Source organism: Ruditapes philippinarum, unplaced genomic scaffold (genome assembly GCF_026571515.1).
Source record: "Ruditapes philippinarum isolate M1 unplaced genomic scaffold, ASM2657151v2 ctg519_1_1_1_1, whole genome shotgun sequence".
Classification (NCBI taxonomy): domain Eukaryota; kingdom Metazoa; phylum Mollusca; class Bivalvia; order Venerida; family Veneridae; genus Ruditapes; species Ruditapes philippinarum.
Window position 1 is genome coordinate 6267 of NW_026860385.1, and position 23463 is coordinate 29729.

Sequence of the window (23463 nt, forward strand, 5' to 3'; positions counted from 1 at the left end):
AATTCTTCGGCGTAGATCTCTGCCACCAAGGTCCCAATATATCAGAATTTCTGATATACTATATTTTTTCAAAAATTGTTTTATCTACTGCTTTTATCTATCAGATAAGTTTTCTCTCATTTATTTAACAATGTTTATGAATAAATAAATAAATAATATGAATATTTAGAAATAATTTTAAAAATTATGAGATTATTTTCTACGAGACGATATTTTTGATATTTTATATTTTTTAGCTTTTGAATTTATTTTCGTTATTTTGTATACTTTCGATAATTTTTTTTAATAAACTATATGGAACGTAGTCACTAAAAGTAAAAAATAAAACAGAAAGAGAAAAATAACGTTAGATTTTCTTTGTAACGGTCGATATTTACATTTGAATTTCGACGTTACGTCATGTGACTTTCATCATCATGTGACGTCTTTGAAGGCAGTGATTACAATTCTGCCAAGGGAGGTAATCACTGTGAGGAGTTTGACTAACGAAGTTGTCTACCGTAAAAGTAGACTGGGGAACAGTTTTAGCTTCCGATTTGTTTGCACATGCGCAGAAATTAACTTACACAGTAATGGCGACATGTGCTCAAAATATTTGTTGATAAAATGTTGTGCCAGTATTCTTCCGTTACACTTGCTTTTGAGGTCTAATTAAGTATCGCAAATAAAATTGCTATTTGTCCAGGCTATTTTTATACTCTACAGTGGTTGACACTTTATAAAATGACTTTGAAAATATGACAAACGATTAGACAACGTGGCTGAAGTCTAAAAAAGTGCGCAAGTGCAAACATATTCTGCAGAATATGTTTTTCTATACTGTCGTTTTGAATGCCATATTGTTAAGTGAGGAAACATACCAAATATGTATTAACGATTTGACAAACTGCCTTTGTTAGAAGGTCTCTCTGATAAAGGCAAAAATACTGTATTGTTGAGACTTTTATTTGCTAATAGTTCTTGGGTTTAAACAGACTGTTTGTTTGATTCATTTTTGATATTTATTGAAATTAACAATATGTCTACAGCAATGACATCTGTATCCCCAGGATGAGACTGAAAAGTTTCATCTAAGGCTGTGAATCCAAATATATCGAACAGGCACCCGTAGAAAATGTTATGGGCCAAACGCCACCCTTGAAAAAAAAGTTATCTGCTAATACAAATACATTAGATACTAAACAAAAAAGCAGATGAAAACAGCAGAGGTGAAAGTGCCTCAAGGAAAAACATCAGAATGATGAGTTTCAAGAGGTGAAGAATAGAAAAGAGAAAAAAGATGAGCGCAAAGATGACAAAAGTAGGAAAGTTTTGAAAAAGAAAGACAATGATAAAAAAGAAACAGAAAAGAAAGAGAAAAAAGGTGATAAAGATGAGAAGAAAGAAGAAATAGTGAAAAAAATTTGATAATGTGAACTATGTTGAAGCACCATTGCCAAAGACAAAATCCATGGGGTGTATCAAAGTCTTCTCCTGTTGTCCGAAGTCAAAGTTCAGAAGCAGGTAAGGAATAATGATGCATTTATCTGTTTTCTGTAATTTTCATTTATTTTGTACAAATAACTAGCGCTTGGAATTTGACTCATTTGCTTGTGATGACAAGTCAAATCAGCTGCAGGAGTCTGGACATACAGAAAATGAAGCCCATGCATCAGACAGGACAAGTGGAAAATCATTTAGGTAGAAAAGTGAACATCCTGTCAACCATGGGTACAGCTGATGGTTAATACATACTGGAAATAAAAGCTTGGTTTTAGGTTTTCCTTTGTTAATGCACACATTTAATATGTTCATTCTATCAGTCTTTTACTGATGTGTGGAAAATTGTCTCTTTTCTGCAGAAACATTCATAGTTATAGTTGTCCAGTTTGTCATTGATTGTTAAATATATTTTAAATAGTTTCAAATTGTTTTTTATCAGCTATTTCAACAGGCATTGTTAAACAAAATATTCAAATTTGTAATTTAAGGTGATATTTACTGTGGTTGATGTTACTTTTAGAAGACAAAGTTTCGGTATTTATTTTACATGTCCATAATAATATCTGTCAATGTCTTAAAAAATTCTTAAACATATTTCTTTAAGAAATAGAAAAAAAACAACAATTTTTTAACAGCACTTGTCTCGAGCAAAAGCCATGTACCGGACCTTTTACAAATCTCTTTAAATGATTGCCATTAATAATCACAAGTTACCAATCAACAGTTAAATATTTTATGTCTGCAAATATACTCTATCAGTTAACATAAACTTATTTGGCCAATGATAAGCTGTGAAGGCACCAGAATTTTATGCACTGTCAAAAAGTGCCGTTGTAGGCTATAATAATGTAATATAACATCTGAATTTCTGATTGATAGCTTATGGTGTGTTATTGGTTCCTGGCATATGTATTTATATTTGCTTGTTTACTATCAACTATGTTTATACGTTCTTGTGCAAAATTAAGGATATACAAAATCCCAGCTTTGTAATCAACGCATCTTACAATAAATAATCATACCAGGACGCCAGATGATGCATACCGAGAACCATAACAATTAAAAAGAAATCCAAATTTTTTCTTAAAATAGTGATAATTTTTTGCCCTGATTGAAAATGGATTCCATGTGCTATAAATAAATTTTGTATTGTATTATAGTCACTATTTCATGAGCATGACTGTCACCTTATTTGTATTTATTCCCTTCTCAAAAGCAATGCAAATAAATTTCCCAAATGTTAAGCAGACAGCAATTGCTTGGCCAACCTGTTAACAGTCTCTGCGAACATCGACGGTCTCTTGTTGTCAATATGTTTTGACATCAGAGATTACTGAAGACCGTTGTTTAGTAGTAGGATATTATCTTTGAAAACATAAATTACGCATAGAAATATGTACCCACTAATAGACCCACTAATCGTGTCTTCCCCTTTGACTTTAGAGGGCGCGGACACTAAGACACAATATATTTTAGGGGAAGTAACAATATTTTAATAGGCGAAGACACAAAATCTCTTTCTGTATAATTATCGTGACGGCAGGGGAAGATCTTCAAATTGGCGCCCTATATTTGTTGTGTCTTTGCCTGAAAATGCAAAAGGCTAAGACACAATAATTGGCCAATTTATTGTGTCTTTGACTCTCAGGGCAAAGACACGACAACATGACTTGATAAATTGGCCAATTATTGTGTCCTTGTCTCGAAGACACAACAGGGCAAAAAACCCTTCTTTGTAGAAGCTGAATTTTTGCAATTTTAAGGTATTACAGGTGAACAAAAATGGTAGCACCTAAATAATGTCAATCAACATTTATTTTAAATACCAAAAATGAGTCTTGTGTTTCGCTGGGAATATATTTGAAATATCTACTCTATTACTTTTGTAATGCAAAATTACACTGATTTCACTGGTGGCGACACTTTTTGTAATGGATGATTTGATTAGTTAGTTTAAAAATAGCTTTATTGGAAAATCCAAAACAGAGTCACTGACTGTCAGATGTACATGTAAACAAAAAATATCTGAAAGAGGAATTACTTTAATTACTGAAGTTTACAATAAGCTATGCAGGGACTACCTTGGACTGAAAATTTAGGGTGACTTCTCCCTTCAGGAAAAATAGGGAGAAGCTTTGAAATTTAGGGAGAAGTGATCATCAAATCGAGTTATATCATTGGATTTTTTTTCTTATTTTATTTCACAAAATATACATGTACACCTTTATATGGACATGCATATAAAATATACTCGATATGGCATGGAAAATAAACAAATGTGTATTGATAATATTTAATGAAGTACTAGTTGCATTTGATTTACATCAACACAACATTTTTAGCTCACCTGTCACAAAGTGACAGGGTGAGCTTTTGTGATCGCTTTTCGTCCGGCGTCCGGCGTCCGTCCGTAAACTTTTACTTTAAATGACATCTCCTCATAAACCACTCAGCCAATTTCATCCAAACTTCACAGGAATGTTCCTTTGGTAGTCACCTTTAAAAATTGTTCAAAGAATTCAAATCCATGCAGAACTCTGGTTGCCATGGCAACCGAAAGAAAAAACTTTAAATATCTTCTTTTAAAAAACCATAAGAGCTAGAGCTTAGATATTTGGCATGAAACATCTTCTAGTGAGTGTCTACCAAATTTGTTCAAATAAAAGCCCTGGGGTCAAAATTGGCCCCGCCCCAGGGGGTCATTGATTTTCCCTATATGCATATAGTAAAAACTTAAAAAAATCTTCTTTTAAAGAACCCAAAGAGCTAGAGCTAAGATATTGAGCATGAAACATGTTCTAATGGGTGTCTACCAAGTTTGTTCAAATAAAAGCCCTGGGGTCAAAATTGGCCCCGCCCCGGGGGGTCATTGATTTTCCCTATATGCATATAGTAAAAACTTAAAAAATCTTCTTTTAAAGAACTCAAAGAGCTATGGCTAAGATATTGAGCATCAAACATGTTCTAATAGGTGTCTACCAAGTTTGTTCAAATAAAAGCCCTGGGGTCAAAATTGGCCCCACCCCAGGGGGTTATTGATTTTCCCTATATGCATATAGTAAAAACTTAAAAAATCTTCTTTTAAAGAACTCAAAGAGCTATGGCTAAGATATTGAGCATCAAACATGTTCTAATAGGTGTCTACCAAGTTTGTTCAAATAAAAGCCCTGGGGTCAAAATTGGCCCCGCCCCAGGGGGTTATTGATTTTCCCTATATGCATATAGTAAAAACTTAAAAAATCTTCTTTTAAAGAATCCAAAGAGTTAGAGCTAAGATATTTAGCATCAAACATGTTCTAATAGGTGTCTACCAAGTTTGTTCAAATAAAAGCCCTGGGGTCAAAATTGGCACCGCCCCGGGGGTCATTGATTTTCCTTATATGTGTATAGCAAGAACTTAAAAATCTTCTTTGAAAAAATCCAAATAGCTAGAGTTAAGATATTAAGCATGAAACATCTTTTAGTGAGTGTCTACAAAGTTTGTTCAAATAAAAGACCTGGGGTCAAAATTGGCCCCGCCCCGGGGGTCATTGCAGGGCTCGAATTTAACACTCGCAAACTCGCAAAATGCTAGTTGAAAAATGATTTTGCGAGTTAGATTTATGACTACTCGCAATTTTTTGCGAGTTGAAGAAAAAACGGAATACGCTCGTTAGGAAAATCCGAATTATAAATGGGGCGTAATATTCGCAGGTAGCCGAGTTATAAACTATGCACGCACTTGCTGTCTGGTTTACATTTTCTATACCCTAACCTTGCTTAAAAAGGTACACAAATTTAAACCAGTCCAAAAGTCATTTTGTCCGTGTAAATCAAGCGTGATCGGAATAAAATGTCTAAACGAAAAATAACGAACTTCTTCCCACTTACTGAAGTAAATATATGTCTTCCGATAACAATACTCCGAGTACAGAAGATGATTCACAGTCTATCAAAAGAAAGACAACCAGACCTTCAGTTAAAACGGTTAAAAATGGGAGAAAGAACTGCACGTACGCACTCGATCATGTCGATGGCGATGGAAAATTATGTTGCCAAAATAGTTTGCGCCGATTGTTGTGCGCATAATCCAGACCAGACATCGTCGGTATGGCGACAATATTGCATAATTATTTTTTACATGTAAATTGACATTTCATAAGAATCCCTGTTCCCTAAATCAAGTTTTTGAGTAGAAAGTTATGTTGCTGATTCGTACCCTGGGCAGTTCGAACTCGTCCAAATAAATTACAATTTTTTTTTCTCTATATCAAGCAACAACTTTGTCTTTCCGCACATCAAATAATTAAACTTAAAATTGAAGTATTTTAATTGAATGAGCTCAAGTTATAGCAAACTACTTTAAATTTATGTTTACTACAACATTTATTAATAAAAACATTTTCAATAAAATTCATTATTATGGTGATTGTAACAATAATGAATTAATTATTATGGTACATGATAATTTAAACAATAAATGAATGTACACAAAAAGTTTAAACAATTTGGAATTAAAAAATCATTGTCGTAAAAAGTGCTAGTTGAATTCAGTTTTTGCTAGTTAAAAATTTGTCCACTAGCAAAAAATTGCTAGTAGCCAAAAAAGTTAAATTCGAGCCCTGCATTGATTTTCCTTATATGTGTATAGCAAAAACTTTAAATCTTCTTTGAAAAAACCCAAATAGCTAGAGTTTAGACAATAAGCATGAAACATCTTCTAGTTAGTGTCTACAAAGTTTGTTCAAATTAAAGCCCTGGGGTCAAAACTGGCCCGGCCCCAAGGGTGTCATCAGAGCTCCAGATAATTTTTTTGGCCAAGGGGTTTTTACCCCTCAAAATTTAGAGTGAGGGGTAAAATGCAAATTCTGAAAAACTTAAGGGGTAAAAATCTGTCAAAAAAGCATTTTGCATTTTTTATAAACAAATTAAACTTATTGTTGTGTTTGTTTGTTTGTTTATTTTCTTTTTTAGAAAAACCTTTACAATTACAAACATAAACAAGATTTTTTTATCTTTCCTTAAAAAAAATTATTTGTCTGAGAGAAAATTGTCCGTAACTGTAGACTGGGTACGAAAATATTGAGTACAAAACTGCAGGTGAATAACATGTTATTTTGTTCCAACAACTAAAGTTAAAGAAATTAAAATATATTTTTGGTTATATTGAGTATGTCAATAGATGCCTAAACTAACTTAATACTGTGTTAACTCCTACGATGATTATCTGGCACAAATTTCATCAATAATTTCACAGGTTGATAGATCTACGGGAGTTACCTCCCTTCTGTATTTCCTGCTACTTTCGTTTTTAACATGCGTTGTTGACAACAGAATTTTTAGTTTTCAATGCAATTAAATGGAAATATATTGTATTTTATGCTCAAAACATTTTCTTTCTACATATCAAATATTTACACTTCTATTCTTTTACGCATAAATTTTGACATACGAGCGTATTTTCATTTTGTTGTGCGTAACTGTGACGCACGAATTTTGAAAGTGATGCGTATTTTAGATTTTCTATGCGTATTTTACGCTTATACGCACGCTATCTGGAGCTCTGTGTCATTGTTTTTAACTATATGTGTATAGTAAAAACTTAAAAAAAATCTTCTTTTAAAAAGCCCACTGAGCTAGAGCTTAGATGTTTATTTAAACGCATGAAACATCTTCTTATGGGTGTCTACCAAGTTTGTGCAAATAAAAGCCCTTGGGTTAAAATTGGCCCTGCAACGTTGGGGGGTGGGGGGGAGCCTATATACAGGTGAGCGACCTCAGGGCCATCATGGCCCTCTTGTTTAATTTTTTTTTTAGGTTCAACAGTTTCTGACTCTAACTTTTAAATGCAATTTATTAATTAAAATGAAAAGTTCTTTAATTCATAATAATTATCCAAATTCTATCAATTTACATCAGTTTTAATGATGAATATTACTATCTTAAATGTAATGGTGATAACAAACGTATATGGGATATTGTAAATCAAACAGGACATATAGGGGAAATAGTAAATCAAACAGGACATATAGGGGAAATAGTAAATCAAACAGAACGTTTAGGGAATATTGTGAAACAAACAAAACGTACAGGGGATATTGTAAATAAGACACAAATATACGTTTGAGGTAACTTAATTATCAATTGGCTTGCTTTTTATCATCTGCTGCATCCATATCAGGGTCTTTCACAGCTTAAATTTACCGTATAATCAATGCGCTATTTTTAGCGATGTGGGTTTCCAAGTGTGAATTCCAAATGTCGCTATGACCACGCTTCAGCGCATGTGTTAATTACGTCAGATTACACAATTAAATCTGCCTCCAGGCAGTATTATCGAGTGGAGAAATATACATGTCAGACATTTCATAGAGATTTTAGGGCGACTAGAATTTCGCTTTTCAGATCATAAAATATTTACGGCGAAGTTTTCGCCTGACTTCGCCCTGAATGCAGTCCCTGGCTATGGTGGCTGATTTGGTACACTTTGTATGTTGCGTTGCCGATAGCAACAACACAACCTACATTGTTATTGCCTTTTTGTCTTGTCCCTAGTGAAACGCTCAAAACAGCATGTTGTTTCACTGTTGTCATGTTGTTCTGTTCCTAGTGAAGCACACCAAACAGCGCATTGTCATGCCAGGCCTTGTTGCGATGTCGCCCTGTTGCTTGGCTTATATATACAAATAGCCAATCCTTCGATTTTAAGCCGAGCAACAATGTGACATCGGGGGCAACACGCCGCACGACAACGTGCTGTTTGGTGTGCCTAGTTAGTGACAAGTCAACAGTGCAACAATGCGCCATTAAGCGCTTTGTTGTGCTGTAGCTACGCGACAACACAATGCACAAGTGTTCCAAATCAGCCACCATAGTAAGCAGACGAAAAGCAACTTTCAAAAGATAGAATATCTACAAAATCTATATTTCCAATGAGTCCTAGTAGTATTAGAAAAACAAAAATAACTCTTTCTTCTTTGAGTAGTACGAGCAGTTTTATGTATTGAACTGCTGTAGGCAAGTTATAACATTAATATTATTTGTGTCCCTTAAAATTTCATTCTGTTGGTCCCTTGTGTCTCTGAAATTTCTCGATCAGGTATAATTGTATAAAATTAATCAGCATTCCTGGTGTGTTTTCCTTATTTGTGGCATAATTTTTAAGTTGCTTTTGAGATTGTGTTTACTTATTTCATCTGAGTTTGTGCATACCAGCTTTGACTTTGGGGTTACAATTTGATACCTGACTGATCAACAAGTTAAAACCACAAAAGAGGAGATTAATGCTAAGATGTGCATGTTTTCACACCTTCTGCACCCACAAGTGTTCTAATTAGTAATAACTTTAATTATTGTACTTGTCCGACACATTCAAGTAGTGTTATAGCAGATACAGAGCATCATCAATATTCATGTTATAAAAATGCAATTTTTTTTGGAGTCAAGGCCTTTATATGAAGCATTGTGCTGTGGTAAGTGTTACAACTGGGCAGGTTATAGCGGGGTTGCAGTGTAGTCAATTTAACGTTACAGTGATATGTTTCAAGATTAAGCTAAAAATTAATATTTGAGAACATGTTGAGTGCTTGGAAATGTAAACGAGTTGAAATTAAATAGTAATATGACAGTTTTATACAATAATGAAAGAGTTATTAGAATTATTTACTAATACAGATATGAATCGTGATTGGCCATCTTAAAACTGACAAATATCTGATTTATTGTCGAGGTCTGAATTGCAAGTATCTTAGTATCCGATTGCTTTCCTTCTTCAAGAAACTATTTGCTGTATTAAAGAAACTTGTGTTTCCTGAAGGAGACTTATTTCATATTCAGGAGACTGCATTTCATTATACCCCCACCACAAAATGTGGGGGGGGGCTATAATGGATTCGCTTTGTCGCGTCGGTCGGTCGGTCAGTCGGTCGGTCCGTCCGTCCGTCTCCATTTTCGTGTCCGCTCTATAACTCCTATACCACTTGAAGGATTTTCTTCAAACTTGGCTCAAATGTTCACCTCAGCAAGGGGATGTGCAGAACCCATGTTGCCCATGTGTCAGCTCAAGGTCAAGGTCACAATTGAAGGTCAAATATCAAACACAATCATATATAAGACAGTATGTCTTGTCCGCTCTGTAGGTCCTACAATAATTGAAAGATTTTCTTCAAACTTGGCTAAAATGTTCACCTCAACAAGGGGATGTGCAGAACTCATGTTGCCCATGTGTCATTTTAAGGTCAAGGTCACAATTGAAGGTCAAATATCAAACAATCAAATATTACACAATATGTCGTGTCCGCTCTGTAAGTCCTACACTAATTGAAAGATTTTCTTCAAACTTGGCTCAAATGTTCATTTTAACAATGGGATGTGCAGAACCCATGTTGTCCATGTGTCAGCTCAAGGTCAAGGTCACAATTGAAGGTCAAATATAAAACAATCAAATATTACACAGTATGTCGTGTCCGCTCTGTAAGTCCTACACTTATTGAAAGATTTTCTTCAAACTTGGCTCAAATGTTCACCTCAACAAGGTTATGTGCAGAACCCATGTCACTCTTTTCCGGCTTAAGGTCAAAGTCACACTTGAAGGTCAAAAATTGACTGAGAAAATGTTCTTTAATTTTAACATATATCTGAATATTTCTGAATGTAGGAAAGGTATTTGCTTGAAACTTAAAATATAAATGAAGTGTCACAATTAAGATATGCTGGTCAAGTTTCATAACTCTGTATTGCATTTTAACAAAGTTATGCCCCTTTTTAATCTTCAAATTTACATACAATCACATATTAGACAATATGTTGTGTCCGCTCTATAAATCCTATACTAATGAAAGAATTTTCTTCAAACTTTTCTCAAATGTTCACCTAAACAAGGTTATGTGCAGAATCCATGTCACCTTGTGCAGGCTAAAGGTCAAGGTCAGACTTGAAGGTCAAAAATTGACTTAGAAAATGTTCTTAGATTAAAACATGTTCTTGAATATTTCGGAAACTAGCATAGGTATTTGCTTGAAACTTAAAAGATATATGAGGTGTCACATTTACGATATGCAGGTCAAGTTTCATAACTCTGTATTGCATTTTGACAAAGTTATGCCCCTTTTTAAGTTTAAATTTACATACAATCAATACTAGACAATATGTTGTGTCCGCTCTATAAATTCTATACTAATGGAAGGATTTTCTTCAAACTTTACTCAAATGTTCACTCCAATTGGGCGATGTGCAAAACCCATCATACCCTTGTGCCAGCTGAAGGTCAAGGCCACACTTGAAGGTCAAAAATTGACTTATAAAAAGTTTAGTATATTGGGAAAATGAAAGGTTATTTGTAACTGTTTCGAACATGATTTGATAATAGATATTTTTACTATTACCTGTACAATTAGTCTTTTTTCACCAGAGATAATTTCTTTTTTATGTATTTGTGCCACTTAAGTTATTCCCTTAACCACCTTTCCAAGTTGTCTTCTGTCAAGGACATTGGTGGGGGTATGAATCGCATTCAGCGATAGTTCTAGTTTGTTATTATTTAGATTTCTTAAGTAGGTAATAGCTTTGAAGTTTCTTTGCTGATTGATTCCCCTGTTGTTTAAGTGTCCAGTTGCAGAACGCTGTCAGCTGTAAACAATTAAAATTTGGAATACACAATCTGTGTGTCAGCTACGTTTTGTACTGCTTTTGTAGTCATTATGTATACAGTATAGAAATTAAATTTAATCTTCATGTATGAAGATGGACAAATCATTTGTTACTTCAAAGTATCTTTACTGTAGGTTATTTCCCTTGTCCTCGCATGTTTATAGCCTTAGGGTTTTATTAGGTTTCCTATAGCTGACAACATGTTTTACCATATGGAGGATTTTATGATGGCCACATGTGTCACTGTTTATGCCACAAATTGCTGATTTTACCACATCTATATATACAGGTATTTAAACTTTTATGCTGACATATTTCGTTGTTTTTACCGTCATTATTTATAAAGTTAATCTTCTATGTGTATCTGGTATGTCTGATTAAGTAAATAACATATGGAGTTTAATTGGAACAGTTTAACTTTGATAACTTTGTGTTGTATCTAACAAGGTTAAATATACTGTAGAAGATCATACACTAAATGTAGAGTGTCAATCTGTTCTTGTACAAACTAACTTATGTTAAACATACCGGTAATGTTGGTATATCAGTCTAGAAATCTTTGTGAACTATGAACGTATTTTATATAACATAACATTCAGATAGTTACATGTTAAAGTTTTACCTTAAAAATGGTTATGTCTGTCTTTCAATCTGGACAAAACCATTCATTATAGGGAAAATTTTGAAATATGTTCTAAGTAGACAATAATTATGATCAGACAGTAAGGATGTACGGTCAGATGTTGATCAGGATTGGTTATATTGGTAGAATCTGCTGCCACTTAAACAGGCTAATTGTTAAAGATGCTTTTTACTTTAAATGGTTATATCTGATAAACTAGTTGGTCGTGTGAGATAACCTTGTGTGTCTGCCCTATTTTTATCTGTAAGAAAATTGTCTATCAATATAGTTACACTTTAATTGACTTCTCTTACATTTAACCATTAAAATTATGATATCTATTCATTTGAGTACTTGTCAGCCTTTTCTCCACTTTTGTTAATGAGTTTTGGTCAACTATATTGGGATGGCAGAGAGAAATAAAACTTGATTAACATAGCTAAAATATGATTCTTTATGGTCATTGGAAAATTTTTTGACTAGAATAATGAATTTTGTAATTGGAATTGGTAGGACCTTTTTAAAAAGAGGCTTTATAGGAACACAATAGAATTATCTTTATAAAATGTTGATTTGGGTGTTGTTTGTGCATCATGTATGTCTGTGTGTCATCAGGTTGTAGAATCATACAGATTAATATTGAGATTTAGTGTATCATATGTATAAGATAATGGTGTCTTTCCTGACAACTTTTGTAGGTCAAACATTGGAGATTTGCATTAAAAATGAATCTAAACACCTGTAATTATAGCATTTTAATTGGATAAATCTAATATTCTTAGAGATAAAGAGTTACATTAAAATTTAGCTCTGTTTTACAAGGTATTGGTTATGTTAGCCTCAAGATTCTCTTTCTTGTAAGTTTATCTATAGTATGGTCAAGGTTTCTGGAATTGAACCACTTGCTATTCACCGTTTCAGGGCGTCCCTGGCCGAGTGGTTAGGTAGTTGACTTCAAACCACTTGCCCCTCACCACTGAGGGTTTGTATACTGACAGCCCTGGGCTTCATGTGAGGAAGCTATAATCCAGCTAGCTTACTGAATGTTGGTGGTTCTACTCAGGTGCCTGTTCGTACCTGAAATAATGCACGGAAGTGCACCTGTGGTCTTCCTCCACCAGTGAAGCTGGAACGGCGCCATATGACCTATACTATTTTGGTGTGACTAAAAACCCAATCAGACAAAACAAACAAACTTCACCGTTTCTCTATCAATTCTGGTAGAATTCTTTTATAATATATAGAATCAATCCAGCTCGTTTTTTCCCAAGATACCATTTATCTCTATAATACATTTCTTAAGTGCATTTTTTTAATAACCTTTACCTTACTAATTATCTGAAATGGAATTTTACTTGTCCAACTTTAAATCTAGGTGAAAATATTCATAATGGTTAGTGAAAATTTCAAAATAAGTACTGACTGAAAAGCTAGTGAACAGAAAAGCACTGGTAACATGGGTCGCCATTAGCAGGTTCAGAAATATTATTTTTTTATTCCCCTATGGCATAAAACCAAAAATTGATTGTTTTGAAATTTGTAATGTAAATTTGTAATGTAAGTCTTGTTTTTGACTGTTGAATTTTATCTGGTCTGTTTACAATTAGGAACTCCAACCTCTACCTGCTTGCAATACTAATGATACCTGAAATCAGGGGCACTTTCCAAGTGAAGCATAATTCTTTGCTTGTTATAATCTTTGTTTACATGTATATACTACAGTTATTTTGATGAATCTCTGAACATTTTAATTTTGTGTTGATGTCAAGTGAGGAAATGTTATGCCTAGAGATGACATGTGGCTGTTTTAATACCTGTCTATATGTAGATAATAGGTGACTATAACGTTAACTTAATTTTATTGCAGTTTATTTTGACATTACCGGTGAATGTTAGTATGTACAGGAAAACCTAGATAAATAATGCTAATCATGACTTTCTTGACCTGTCTACATGTATGTATACCATAAATAGCTCTCATCTTATCATGCTTTATAATAAGATTTTTTTCCCCTCTCATGCTCCTGTGTAAAGGTAGCTTGTACAGTGGGGTTGATAAACCAGAGGTCAATCTGTTAAACCTGGATTGTCTAGAAATAAAACATATTGTATACAGAAAATACATAAAATGTAAATGAATGCCAGGCATTGTAAATTTCTGTGAAGGACATTGTTCTAGCTCGTGTATCTTGCTTCATAAAAGTCACTGTTCTGTTTTTGTAATTTACTTGATTTATTTAGCATTATAAAAATGCACACCTTGCATATTTAACAGGTGTAAAATATACAGAGCAGATATCAGGCTGATTATAGCATCACTGTGGCCAGATCATTTTGTCTTTACACATAATCATGTTACTAATAGATGATTTAAGTTGTTTTGCAGATATAAAATCATATAAAAATAGAAATTATTATTTCATAAAGATCCTAACTATGAATTGATAACTCTGTAACGCTTGACGTCTGTTGAATTATAACGCTCTGTCACTGAACTGGCTTTTTTTTGCACACATTATTGGAATAGCTAACATGAATTTGTATATTTTCAGCTGTACCATTACCCCAGGTGGTGAAAGTGGCTGACACAACCCCCCCTACCCCTGTAGAAACCGCTGACTCTAGCTCCAATGCTGTTAAAAAACCAACCAAGGTAACTTTTTCACTTACATTCATAAATATTTCCATTTATTCCATTTCATTACTTTTATAAATACTTACTTTAAAGTTGACGTAATTGGCAGTGTTTAAAGTTGCTGATATACTATCACTTGTCCCTGGCTATGTACATCCATTTGTAGTGGTTTTTATACGCCTGTTTGAAAAACGGGTCGTTTCTTAAGTTTCCCCCCTGGCGGAAGGCTGAGCAGGCAGGCGTCATCCAATTTTTGTCCGGAGCATATCTCCTACACGCATTGAGGAATTTTAATGAAACTTCATAGAAATGTTCAACCCCATAAGGAGTGTCACGCACATGAACCGTGTCAAAGGTCAAGGTCACACTTAAAGGTGATTGAAAAATGTTTGTCCGGAGCAAACTTCTACGTGCATAGAGGGATTTCAATATAACTTGGCACAAATGTTCACCATGGTAAGCTGGATGTGTGGCATGCAAAATTTAGGTCCCTGCAGTCAAGGTCAAGGTCACACAAAGGGGTCAAAGTTCAGATGAAAATATGAAAATTTGTTTTTGAACCATTAAGTCATCATTTATTGAGGGATTGAAACACAAATGGTATTTATCATGACTAGGCCTAAAAAAAAAATTGTTTTGTTCGGGTCACCCGACCCTACCTAATAATATGCGCCGACCCTACCGTTTTTTTTCGTGTCCAAAAAAAAAAAAAAAAAAAATCCAAGAAAATACCGTATTATTGAGGTACTCAATGAGCAGTGTGAAGGGCAATTCAGGCGAAAACTTCACTGTGTATATTTCAATTTCGCTCTCCCAATTGATCAAAGAGAAGTCAACATCGCCGATAAAATCTAATTCCCAAAGAGTAATTACTTGCCGATGTAAAGAGCAGAGATTGTATCCGCCCATATGACGACTGCTGATTATCATTATCCAATCAGAGCATCGCTATATACTACCCTTCTACTTGTATGCAAAGCGATAGACCGCCTACTCTAAACAGTAAATAATGAGAGCATCGGCCCGAAACGGGTATATTTTGCGAGTTTAATACGGGATTTGGCGATAATTATAGATTAATTTTTTTCCGATCATCTAAACACGTGCAAATCTTCCCTAATTGATATAGACGCGGTGTTTAACCGAAGTAAAGGCGATGTGCAATGGGTTTTTCACGGCTATCACAAAACTGTTAGTCAATTCGCAAAACTCTTATGATTGGTATCTTGTAGACAATGAGGGTGTTTTGCATTGTTATCTTTGTAGCAATGCCAAATTTGACACAGCTTGTACGCACGTGGGCACGACATCCTAAAACTACGAATCATGATCGGCATGCGACATATCGGTCGTATATCATGTGCTCATGTATATAACAACAAAATTTGTCAGGAAAGAAGTGTTCTTATTTTTTCAATATATATATTTGTTTTAATGTCATAAATATGACGCTCAGATTAAGATTTATTAATATTGTAAATTTCAAAAAGCATTATTTATAAAGATATTACCAAGTTTAACATTTCATGAAAATAAAGGGAGGTAATTAGAAATTTATTTTCTATAATTTCTCAGTCGAATTATTCAATAAGAAATGAATGTATATAATTTTAGTGATCAAATATAATGTGCACAAATGTTTGCAGTACATATTTTACATATTCTTCGATATTCGAAAATTGTTTTATAAGCATAATTATATGCACATAAATGAGACAATACAACATAGATGATCATAAAAGAAATTTCTGTAAACAGGATAGGCAGATTTTATTAATCATTATCCAATGCAACTTTATCTGGAAAGTAAATATATAAAGTTAATTTATTAATCATAGTTTTCTTACACATTATTATCAAAAATAGCTGATAAATAGATTGTGTTTCTATTCTAGTTAAAGGATGTATAGCCATGCATGTTAATGCAAGCCATGCATGTTAATGCATACACATTGGGATGTTTCCCTTCTGCCGATTTTTCACGAGGAAGTCACTTCTCCCTAAAATTTCCCCCCAGGATGAGCCCTGGGTACGGTACAGGTTTTATCGCCGCTCTTAGTTACAAAATGGCGGATCACATCGTCAATATTTGTAAAACGGCGTGTGATCTTCACCAGAAGAACGCTGAGAGTTTAAGATTGTTACACCATTTTTCTGAAATGTCTTTTGAAAACATAGAAGGGATGTATTTGTGTCAGAAATTTCCATATCTAAATTTCAATATACTGGTGAAAAAAAAAAAAAAAAAAAAAAATCCGACCTACCCTACCTATTCCTTGAGAGCATGTTACCCTAACAAAACAATTTTTTTTTTTAGGCCCTACTGGTGTGATACATGTAATTTAGGTTAATATATGCAAGGTCAAGGTCACTAAAAGTGATAAAATATAGAGATTTTGTCCAGAGCATATCTCCTACACGCATTGAAGAATTTTAATGAAATTTCATAGAAATGTTCACCACTATAAGGAGTGCCATGCACATAAGCCAGGTCTATAGGTCAAAGGTCAAGGTCACACTTAAGGTCATTGAAGAATGCTTGTCCAGAGCAAAACTTCTACATGCATTGAGGGATTTTAATATAACTTGGCACAAGGTAAGTTTGTGTACAGGGACCATTTATTGATGGATTGTAACACAAATGATAACTATCATGACTACAAGTGTGACACATGTAATTTAGGTTAACATTTGCATGGTCAAGGTCACTAGAGATAATATTTTCCGATATTGCCCAGAGCATATCGTCTATATGCATTAAGGGTGTAACGGTTTACCGGTATACCGATATATTGCAATATGAAAAAATTAATTTCGAACCGCGGTATGATTTTTGGAAAATCGGTATTTTATAAAAATCATCATTTTCAATTAATTGCCCTCTAATTTTGTACAAATTTCACATAAAATCTTTAATTGGCAAATTTTGTTGCCGCCAACGTAAGATAAAAGTATCCGACAACTAGTACACTTAAAAGTCAATAAGCGGCCGCATAATTTACATAAGCGGCCCAGATGTGAAAGGTCACACGCGACTAGTTTTGTTTATCAAATTGTGTGACACTACTTTCTATTTATTCCTTTAGTTACATTTTTATTAAGTTTCTACTAAAAATATATACATATAATGATAATATATAAATGTTACTCCATTTTTACATCAAAACATATACACGACAATACGTATTGCAATATATTGCAATACACTTCAGCAAAATGGCAATATATTGCAATACGGTTTTTGCTGTATTGTTACACCCCTAATATGCATATCTACAAAGGGGTGTCTGTGGCCGAGTGGTTAAGGTCGTTGACTTCAAACCACTTACCCTTTACCGCTGTGGGTTGGAATCTCGACAGGGACTTTGGATTCTTTCATGTGAGGAAACTATCGAGCTAGCTTACGGAACGTCGGTGGTTCTACTCAGGTGCCCGTTCGTGCCTGAAATAATGCACGGAAGGGGACCTGAGGTCTTCCTCCGCCTGTAAAGCTGGAACGTCGCCATTTGACCTATACTGTGTTGATGTGACGTAAAACACAATCAAACAATCAGACAACATATCTATAATGCCCACATCACTTACAAAATCTTTTGTGACGGGCGTATTTTGCAACAGTGTTGCCCTTGTTCCCACTTTGGAAGAGGCTGGTCTCTTGAATTTAGGAAAAAATCGCTAAAATTGGTTATTTGGGAAGAATTAAAATTGGTTCTGCTTTCTGGAAAAATGGTACATTGTAAAGAAAATTTCATTTTAAAAGAGGCCTTTTATAGGCCTTTGTTATATAAGATGAACTGTTGTTCTGTTATATAGGGTGAACTGCTGTTCTGTAACTTATATAAGGTGAACTGCTGTTCTGTTATATAAGGTGAACTATTGTGCGTTTGAATTACTAGAGGGATGATGAATTTATATAGATGAAACAAGATTTCATGTTGGTTTGTCTCAGGTTTTCTATTTTATCTTGATGTGCCGTAGAATATCTTTAATTTCCATCTATATAATGCCGGAAAAAAAGTTGAAAGCCAATAACAAAAAAGAAATAACTGCAATAATTTTACATACAAACTGCAATAATTTTACATACAGATACAGATTTTTTTTTATCTTTACAAGCTGTCTCCAATTATTCAACGTTTATGTTTTCTCTTTAATAATGCAATAGTTATTTTAAAAACAATTGTAAGGCTCTAGTGAAGAAATTTGTAGCAGGTAGCACATGTTGGATAATATTTCTTTTTGAAGTCCGTCATGAAAACCATAGATCATTGTATTGGAGATATCCATTTGAAATGTTATAGATGGATGGAGAAATTTAGTGCTCAGGAACTATAACTCTTATTTGTGGGTTTAAAGTTTCCAAAAGTCCTGCACAACGAAAATGGTAAAGTGGTATATATATTGTTTTTTAGCTCAGCTGAGCACTTTGTACTCAGAGGTGAGCTTTTGTGATAGCATGTGTCCGACGCCCACACTTTCTAATAACATTTCCTCTGTAACTACAGGAATGATCTTAAGGTGTTCCTCTACAAAAGTTTTATAAATAGTTCCAGTCTGATACATAAGTAGGTCACAGAAACTCCCCCTTGTGGCTTAAGGGTTGCTTTTAAAGATTTAGGCAACATAATTGCAGCCACCATGAACAGGTGAGGTGGTTTTGACAGCCGGTGTAACCAAGTTTGTAACACCCCAGGTTAGCCAAAATCAACTTTCCTTACATCAAAAATAACAGATCATATATTTTACTGAAATCATGTAAACAGTATATGAAAGTGAATTACAGACAAGTAATTATCGATATATCGGTGTATTGTCTTTATTTGCATCCGATATCGATATAACATTGGTATGATTTGATCCGAATCTATGATATCTGTAGATATGATTGATTATTATACAGGATAGTGCAGCATTGAGTGATGAGAACTGGCCAGCTCTGTGTGAAGTTACTGAAGTTACATCACCATCAATCAACAACAAAAAACCTCAAATGAAACCTGATCCCAGTCCAGCTATAACAACAAACAGTAACCAGTCTAACAGTGACTCCGGCGGGGATGACTCCTCCAAGGAAAACAAAGAAAATGCTTCTTCTAATGATGAAGGGCAGAGAACACCAAAAAGAAAAGGTAAAAATTCATGAATGTATATATAATAACACAGGTTATTGCTGTTAATTGAATAAAACAATTCCGATTAGCCTTGTGACTATTTTTCTTAAATCCCACTTCATATAATGTAATGGGGCTATAATTGAATCATATTTATATTTATCAACTCGGCAAATAAAAGAGCTATTGCTACATCTATGTTGTTGACGTTGCCGTATGAAATCTTTAATGATTGTCCAAAAAAATTTGTATTTCTCAATTGCCTTCCTTCTTGGACACAGTAAACCGTTGGACAAGACGTTTAAGTTGACAAGACTGAAAAGGACTTCACTTATAAATGACCTTGACCTTTAGGCACTCTGCATCCTCTCATGTGAGGAAGCTATCCAGCTAGCTTACGAAAAGTTGGTTGTTCTACTTGGTTGCCCTCTCATGCCTGAAATAATGCACTGAAGGGCACCTGAGGTAGTCCTCTGTCAGTAAAGCTGGAAAGTCGCCATATAACCTATATTGTATTGGTGCAAAGAATAAGCCAACCAAAAAAAAAAGAATGATGTAGATATGACAGTGTTAGGAATAATTTTTGTCTCTCACCTTCCAGATGTTACTGACATTCTATTTAATATGCAATAAAAAAAACTTTACATAAACAATACAATCAGGTGTTTTTATAAGGATATTTATGAGATGTATAGATATAAGTTAAAACATGATTGTAAACAGGGTTTAAATTAGGGATATATGATTGGAATCCATGGATCAACATTACATTATTGGAGCCCATCAAATTAATTTTAAGCAAGTGAAATCATATACACTGGTCATAAATTGTTCAGACTTTTTCCAGGCTCCTATTTCATAGATGGCGGTTTTAGAAAAAACATGTAGAGCTTGTAAACTGGGAATTTTAAAATAATACTGGTATTAAAATGGTATCAGTAACAATTGCATCTATAAAAGGTCCAAATACCTTTCCCAACATTCCATGCTATTTTCACTGGAGCATATTGATGAGAGCATGGATCGAAAGTGATAGCTCTAGTATAGTATAGTATACTTTGTTTAGTTTTCTTGTTAGCGTAAAACAAAAGAGGTTACAAATAATTCATCAAAGGTGTTGAAAGTGAATGTTCTCGTATTGAATATCAAATTTATCAATTTTCAGGTTTGAAGCAAAAATGGGTGCCTATGAACATAGATCATAAATCAGGAAGAAACCGTAGAAGTAGAAGTGCTGGGCGTGCTCCACGACCTAATTCTGCCATGGTTGATAAAAATATAGATAGAAACAGACCTGAACGTCATAAAGACAGATTTGGTAAACTTGGCAGCATATTTTTGAAATGACTAAATCTTCTGTTGACATTTACATAAGTTAATACAAGTCATGCAGTATAGGTACAGTGTGACATATGTAGGCTAATACATGTTAATGACAGAATTTTTTATGAAAGTAAGATTATTTCTTTTAGGTACATATACTTAAATACGATGGCTATTTGGAAAATGCAGAAAGACAAGACAATGTTCAATCTATGCTTCAATGTCAAGGTCATTATTGAAGGTCATGGTTATTGATATGTTGTATTTAAAGGTGATAAAAGAAAAAAAAAAACTTTTGTTTCAGCCTCAGTCTAGTAAAAACAAACACATTTATTAATATCTTGATTAATTCTCAATAGTAAATGAAATAAGAAAGAAAGAATCTCTTGAATTTTAAAAGAATTTACTTACATAATTTACTGCTGTTTGTCATCAAAGCAGACATTATTTGCAAGTTTAGAACATGTTTGAAATTACCTGGTAACTAATATGTTTGAAATCACCTGGTAACTCGGCTCTCCTAGACTAAGGACATGGGTATTGAGGAGAACTATTTATCCTTAATAATTAGTTTTTAAGCACCAAAAAACGTTTTGGTGGACCACATAGTTGTTGGTTTGTTCTCTCTTTCGTCCTTCTATCACATTTACATTTTAATAGTACCTTCATTTATTGACTGATATTTTCAATATTGGTGTGTCAGCCGGTACCTGCATTGAACCTGTATGTGTTGATTGGGTTTCATGTTGATATGGTCATTGTTAATGAGGTTATAAGTAATGGATTATTCCTTTACTCATAGTTGTGCCATATTTTTATCTTTTCTAAAGTACCATCTGTGTTAACCAATATTCTTGTTTTTATAATTGACTACAATATCCTTGAAACATAATGACAAAACAGACAGATATACATGACAGGGAAGTTCTTATTTGTATGCTTATTATGAATACAGGGTTATCTTAGGTTTACAACAAGGATAAGTATTATTGTTTCAAGTGAAATTATAAATGAAAATGTCACAGTTTAGTTTCCTGGACACCTTGGTGGTATAAATAAAAGTGATTTTAAGTTTGTCATCTACATCAAATTTATCACACCTTTTAAGCAGTTAGTTGTTATTTATAATTCATAGTAATGATTTTCTATCACAGCTTAAACAAATAGAAAATCAAGCTTTGAAATATACAATTTCAATGTTATCATTAATGTGGTTGTGCCTTTTACAGCAGTTTTAGCTGTAGGCTATATAAATTGATTTTTCAAATTAAATAAGTACATTAGATTAAAAAATTCTACTTTGAACTTTTTTTTCTCAGCTTACTTGCATTTTGAAAAGTTGTTAATAATTGTATGGCTTTAATTCAGTACATTGATTCAGTTGTACTTAAACAAGTGGTCCCCATATATGGTTTGATTATTGTTTAGTTATTATGTTTTTAGATAGCTCAGTCTTAAACTAAATGTACAGTGATTTTGGTCTTTTGGTTTATTTATGTTAACTCAGTAATATGGAAAAGTATTGGTATTTGCTAATAGAAAATAAGTTTAAGCTTTGATCTTTATTTTAAGAATGTACAAGTTAAGAAGCAGATAAAATCATTTATATTTTATTTATTGATTTGTAATTATTAAATTAGTGTTGAATTAAAAAAATATATATATATATTTTCACTTGACAGGTTCTGAGTCGGACAATTGGAGGAAGGATATGCGTTTACCAAGTCCTCGTGGTCATGCTAGGCGTGGTGGTCGTGGAGCCGGTTTAATGAGGGGTCGTGGTCGTGGTGGGGGAAGAGGGAGAGGTAACCGAATGGATGCCGAAAGTTTAACAGGTCTGTTGTTAATAAACAATACACTGATATTGCTTAAATGGAGACAAACTGATTCTTTTTTAAGAACTTTTCCTTGTAGGAAGTATATACTGTTATAGAAAGCTGAATAAGTGAATCATTTTGTAGACATCATTAGGACTTTGTGTACCACATTTGTATACTATGAATACTATATTTATATACTTTGAAAAGGAAAATATATGGGGAAAAATATATATATATATACTGGAGAGAGTATATTGAGGTATTGATTGAAAGTTGTCTATTGATGTCTCATGTAAACATCAAGCTGTCTCGCTATATACCATTGTATATCAGTAAATGTCAGGAGTGTTAACACACAATATCTTATATTGGGATACAGTCTCATGTTGCTGTTTAATCTCCTGTTGTTTTTTATTTTTAGGGTACTACTGTGATACATTGGTTTTTTTGTAAAAAATTAAAATGCTTTAAACAATTTTTTAATATTTTTAGCAAGTCAAAATTGCCAAGGTACAAAATTATCTTTTTTGATAAAAAATTAATTTTTAAGGGCAATATTTATTTAAAAACCCATTTGTTTCTACCATTTTTTAATAATTTGTAACTTGTTTTTTTAAGAATTTAAAATGCTTTTGAACTTAAAAATATTGATATTTAAAATTTAATCCCTTCCCTTTGAGTTTTTCTTGAAAATTTTTTCTTTTCCTTTCATTTAAGAAAGGAATGGAAATTTAAAAAAAGGGATTTTAAAAAAATTTTTTAAGCCTTTTTTTTGACCTAAATTTCTTGTTATTTTTGGGTCCACAGTTGAAACTTTTTGACCGAAACTGGTTGGGTTTAAAA

General features: G+C 33.5%; 1 protein-coding gene across 2 annotated transcripts; it reads left to right on the plus strand.

Moving 5' to 3' along the window:
• The first annotated feature begins 1217 nt into the window (after positions 1 to 1217).
• Positions 1218 to 22748, plus strand: LOC132759873 (la-related protein 1B-like). 2 transcript variants are annotated; one of them, XM_060751733.1, is made up of 5 exons: positions 1218 to 1503; positions 14284 to 14384; positions 19267 to 19495; positions 20643 to 20795; positions 22483 to 22748. In XM_060751733.1, the coding sequence occupies exons 1-5, from the start codon at positions 1419 to 1421 to the stop codon at positions 22731 to 22733; spliced, it is 819 nt and encodes a 272-aa protein (XP_060607716.1). In that variant the 5' UTR covers positions 1218 to 1418; the 3' UTR covers positions 22734 to 22748. The 2 variants fall into 2 exon arrangements, with proteins under 2 accessions (XP_060607716.1, XP_060607717.1); XM_060751734.1 differs by lacking the exon at positions 1218 to 1503 and adding an exon at positions 11246 to 11398.
• Positions 22749 to 23463: the final 715 nt, after the last annotated feature.

Bases quoted from the DNA above. Each gene is read 5' to 3' on its own strand.
- LOC132759873 (XM_060751733.1), top strand. From the start codon at position 1,419: ATGTTGAAGCACCATTGCCAAAGACAAAATCCATGGGGTGTATCAAAG. The intron at 1,504-14,283 runs GTAAGGAATAAT...GTATATTTTCAG, and splicing joins AAGTCAAAGTTCAGAAGCAG to CTGTACCATTACCCCAGGTG. The intron at 14,385-19,266 runs GTAACTTTTTCA...ATTATTATACAG, and splicing joins CTGTTAAAAAACCAACCAAG to GATAGTGCAGCATTGAGTGA.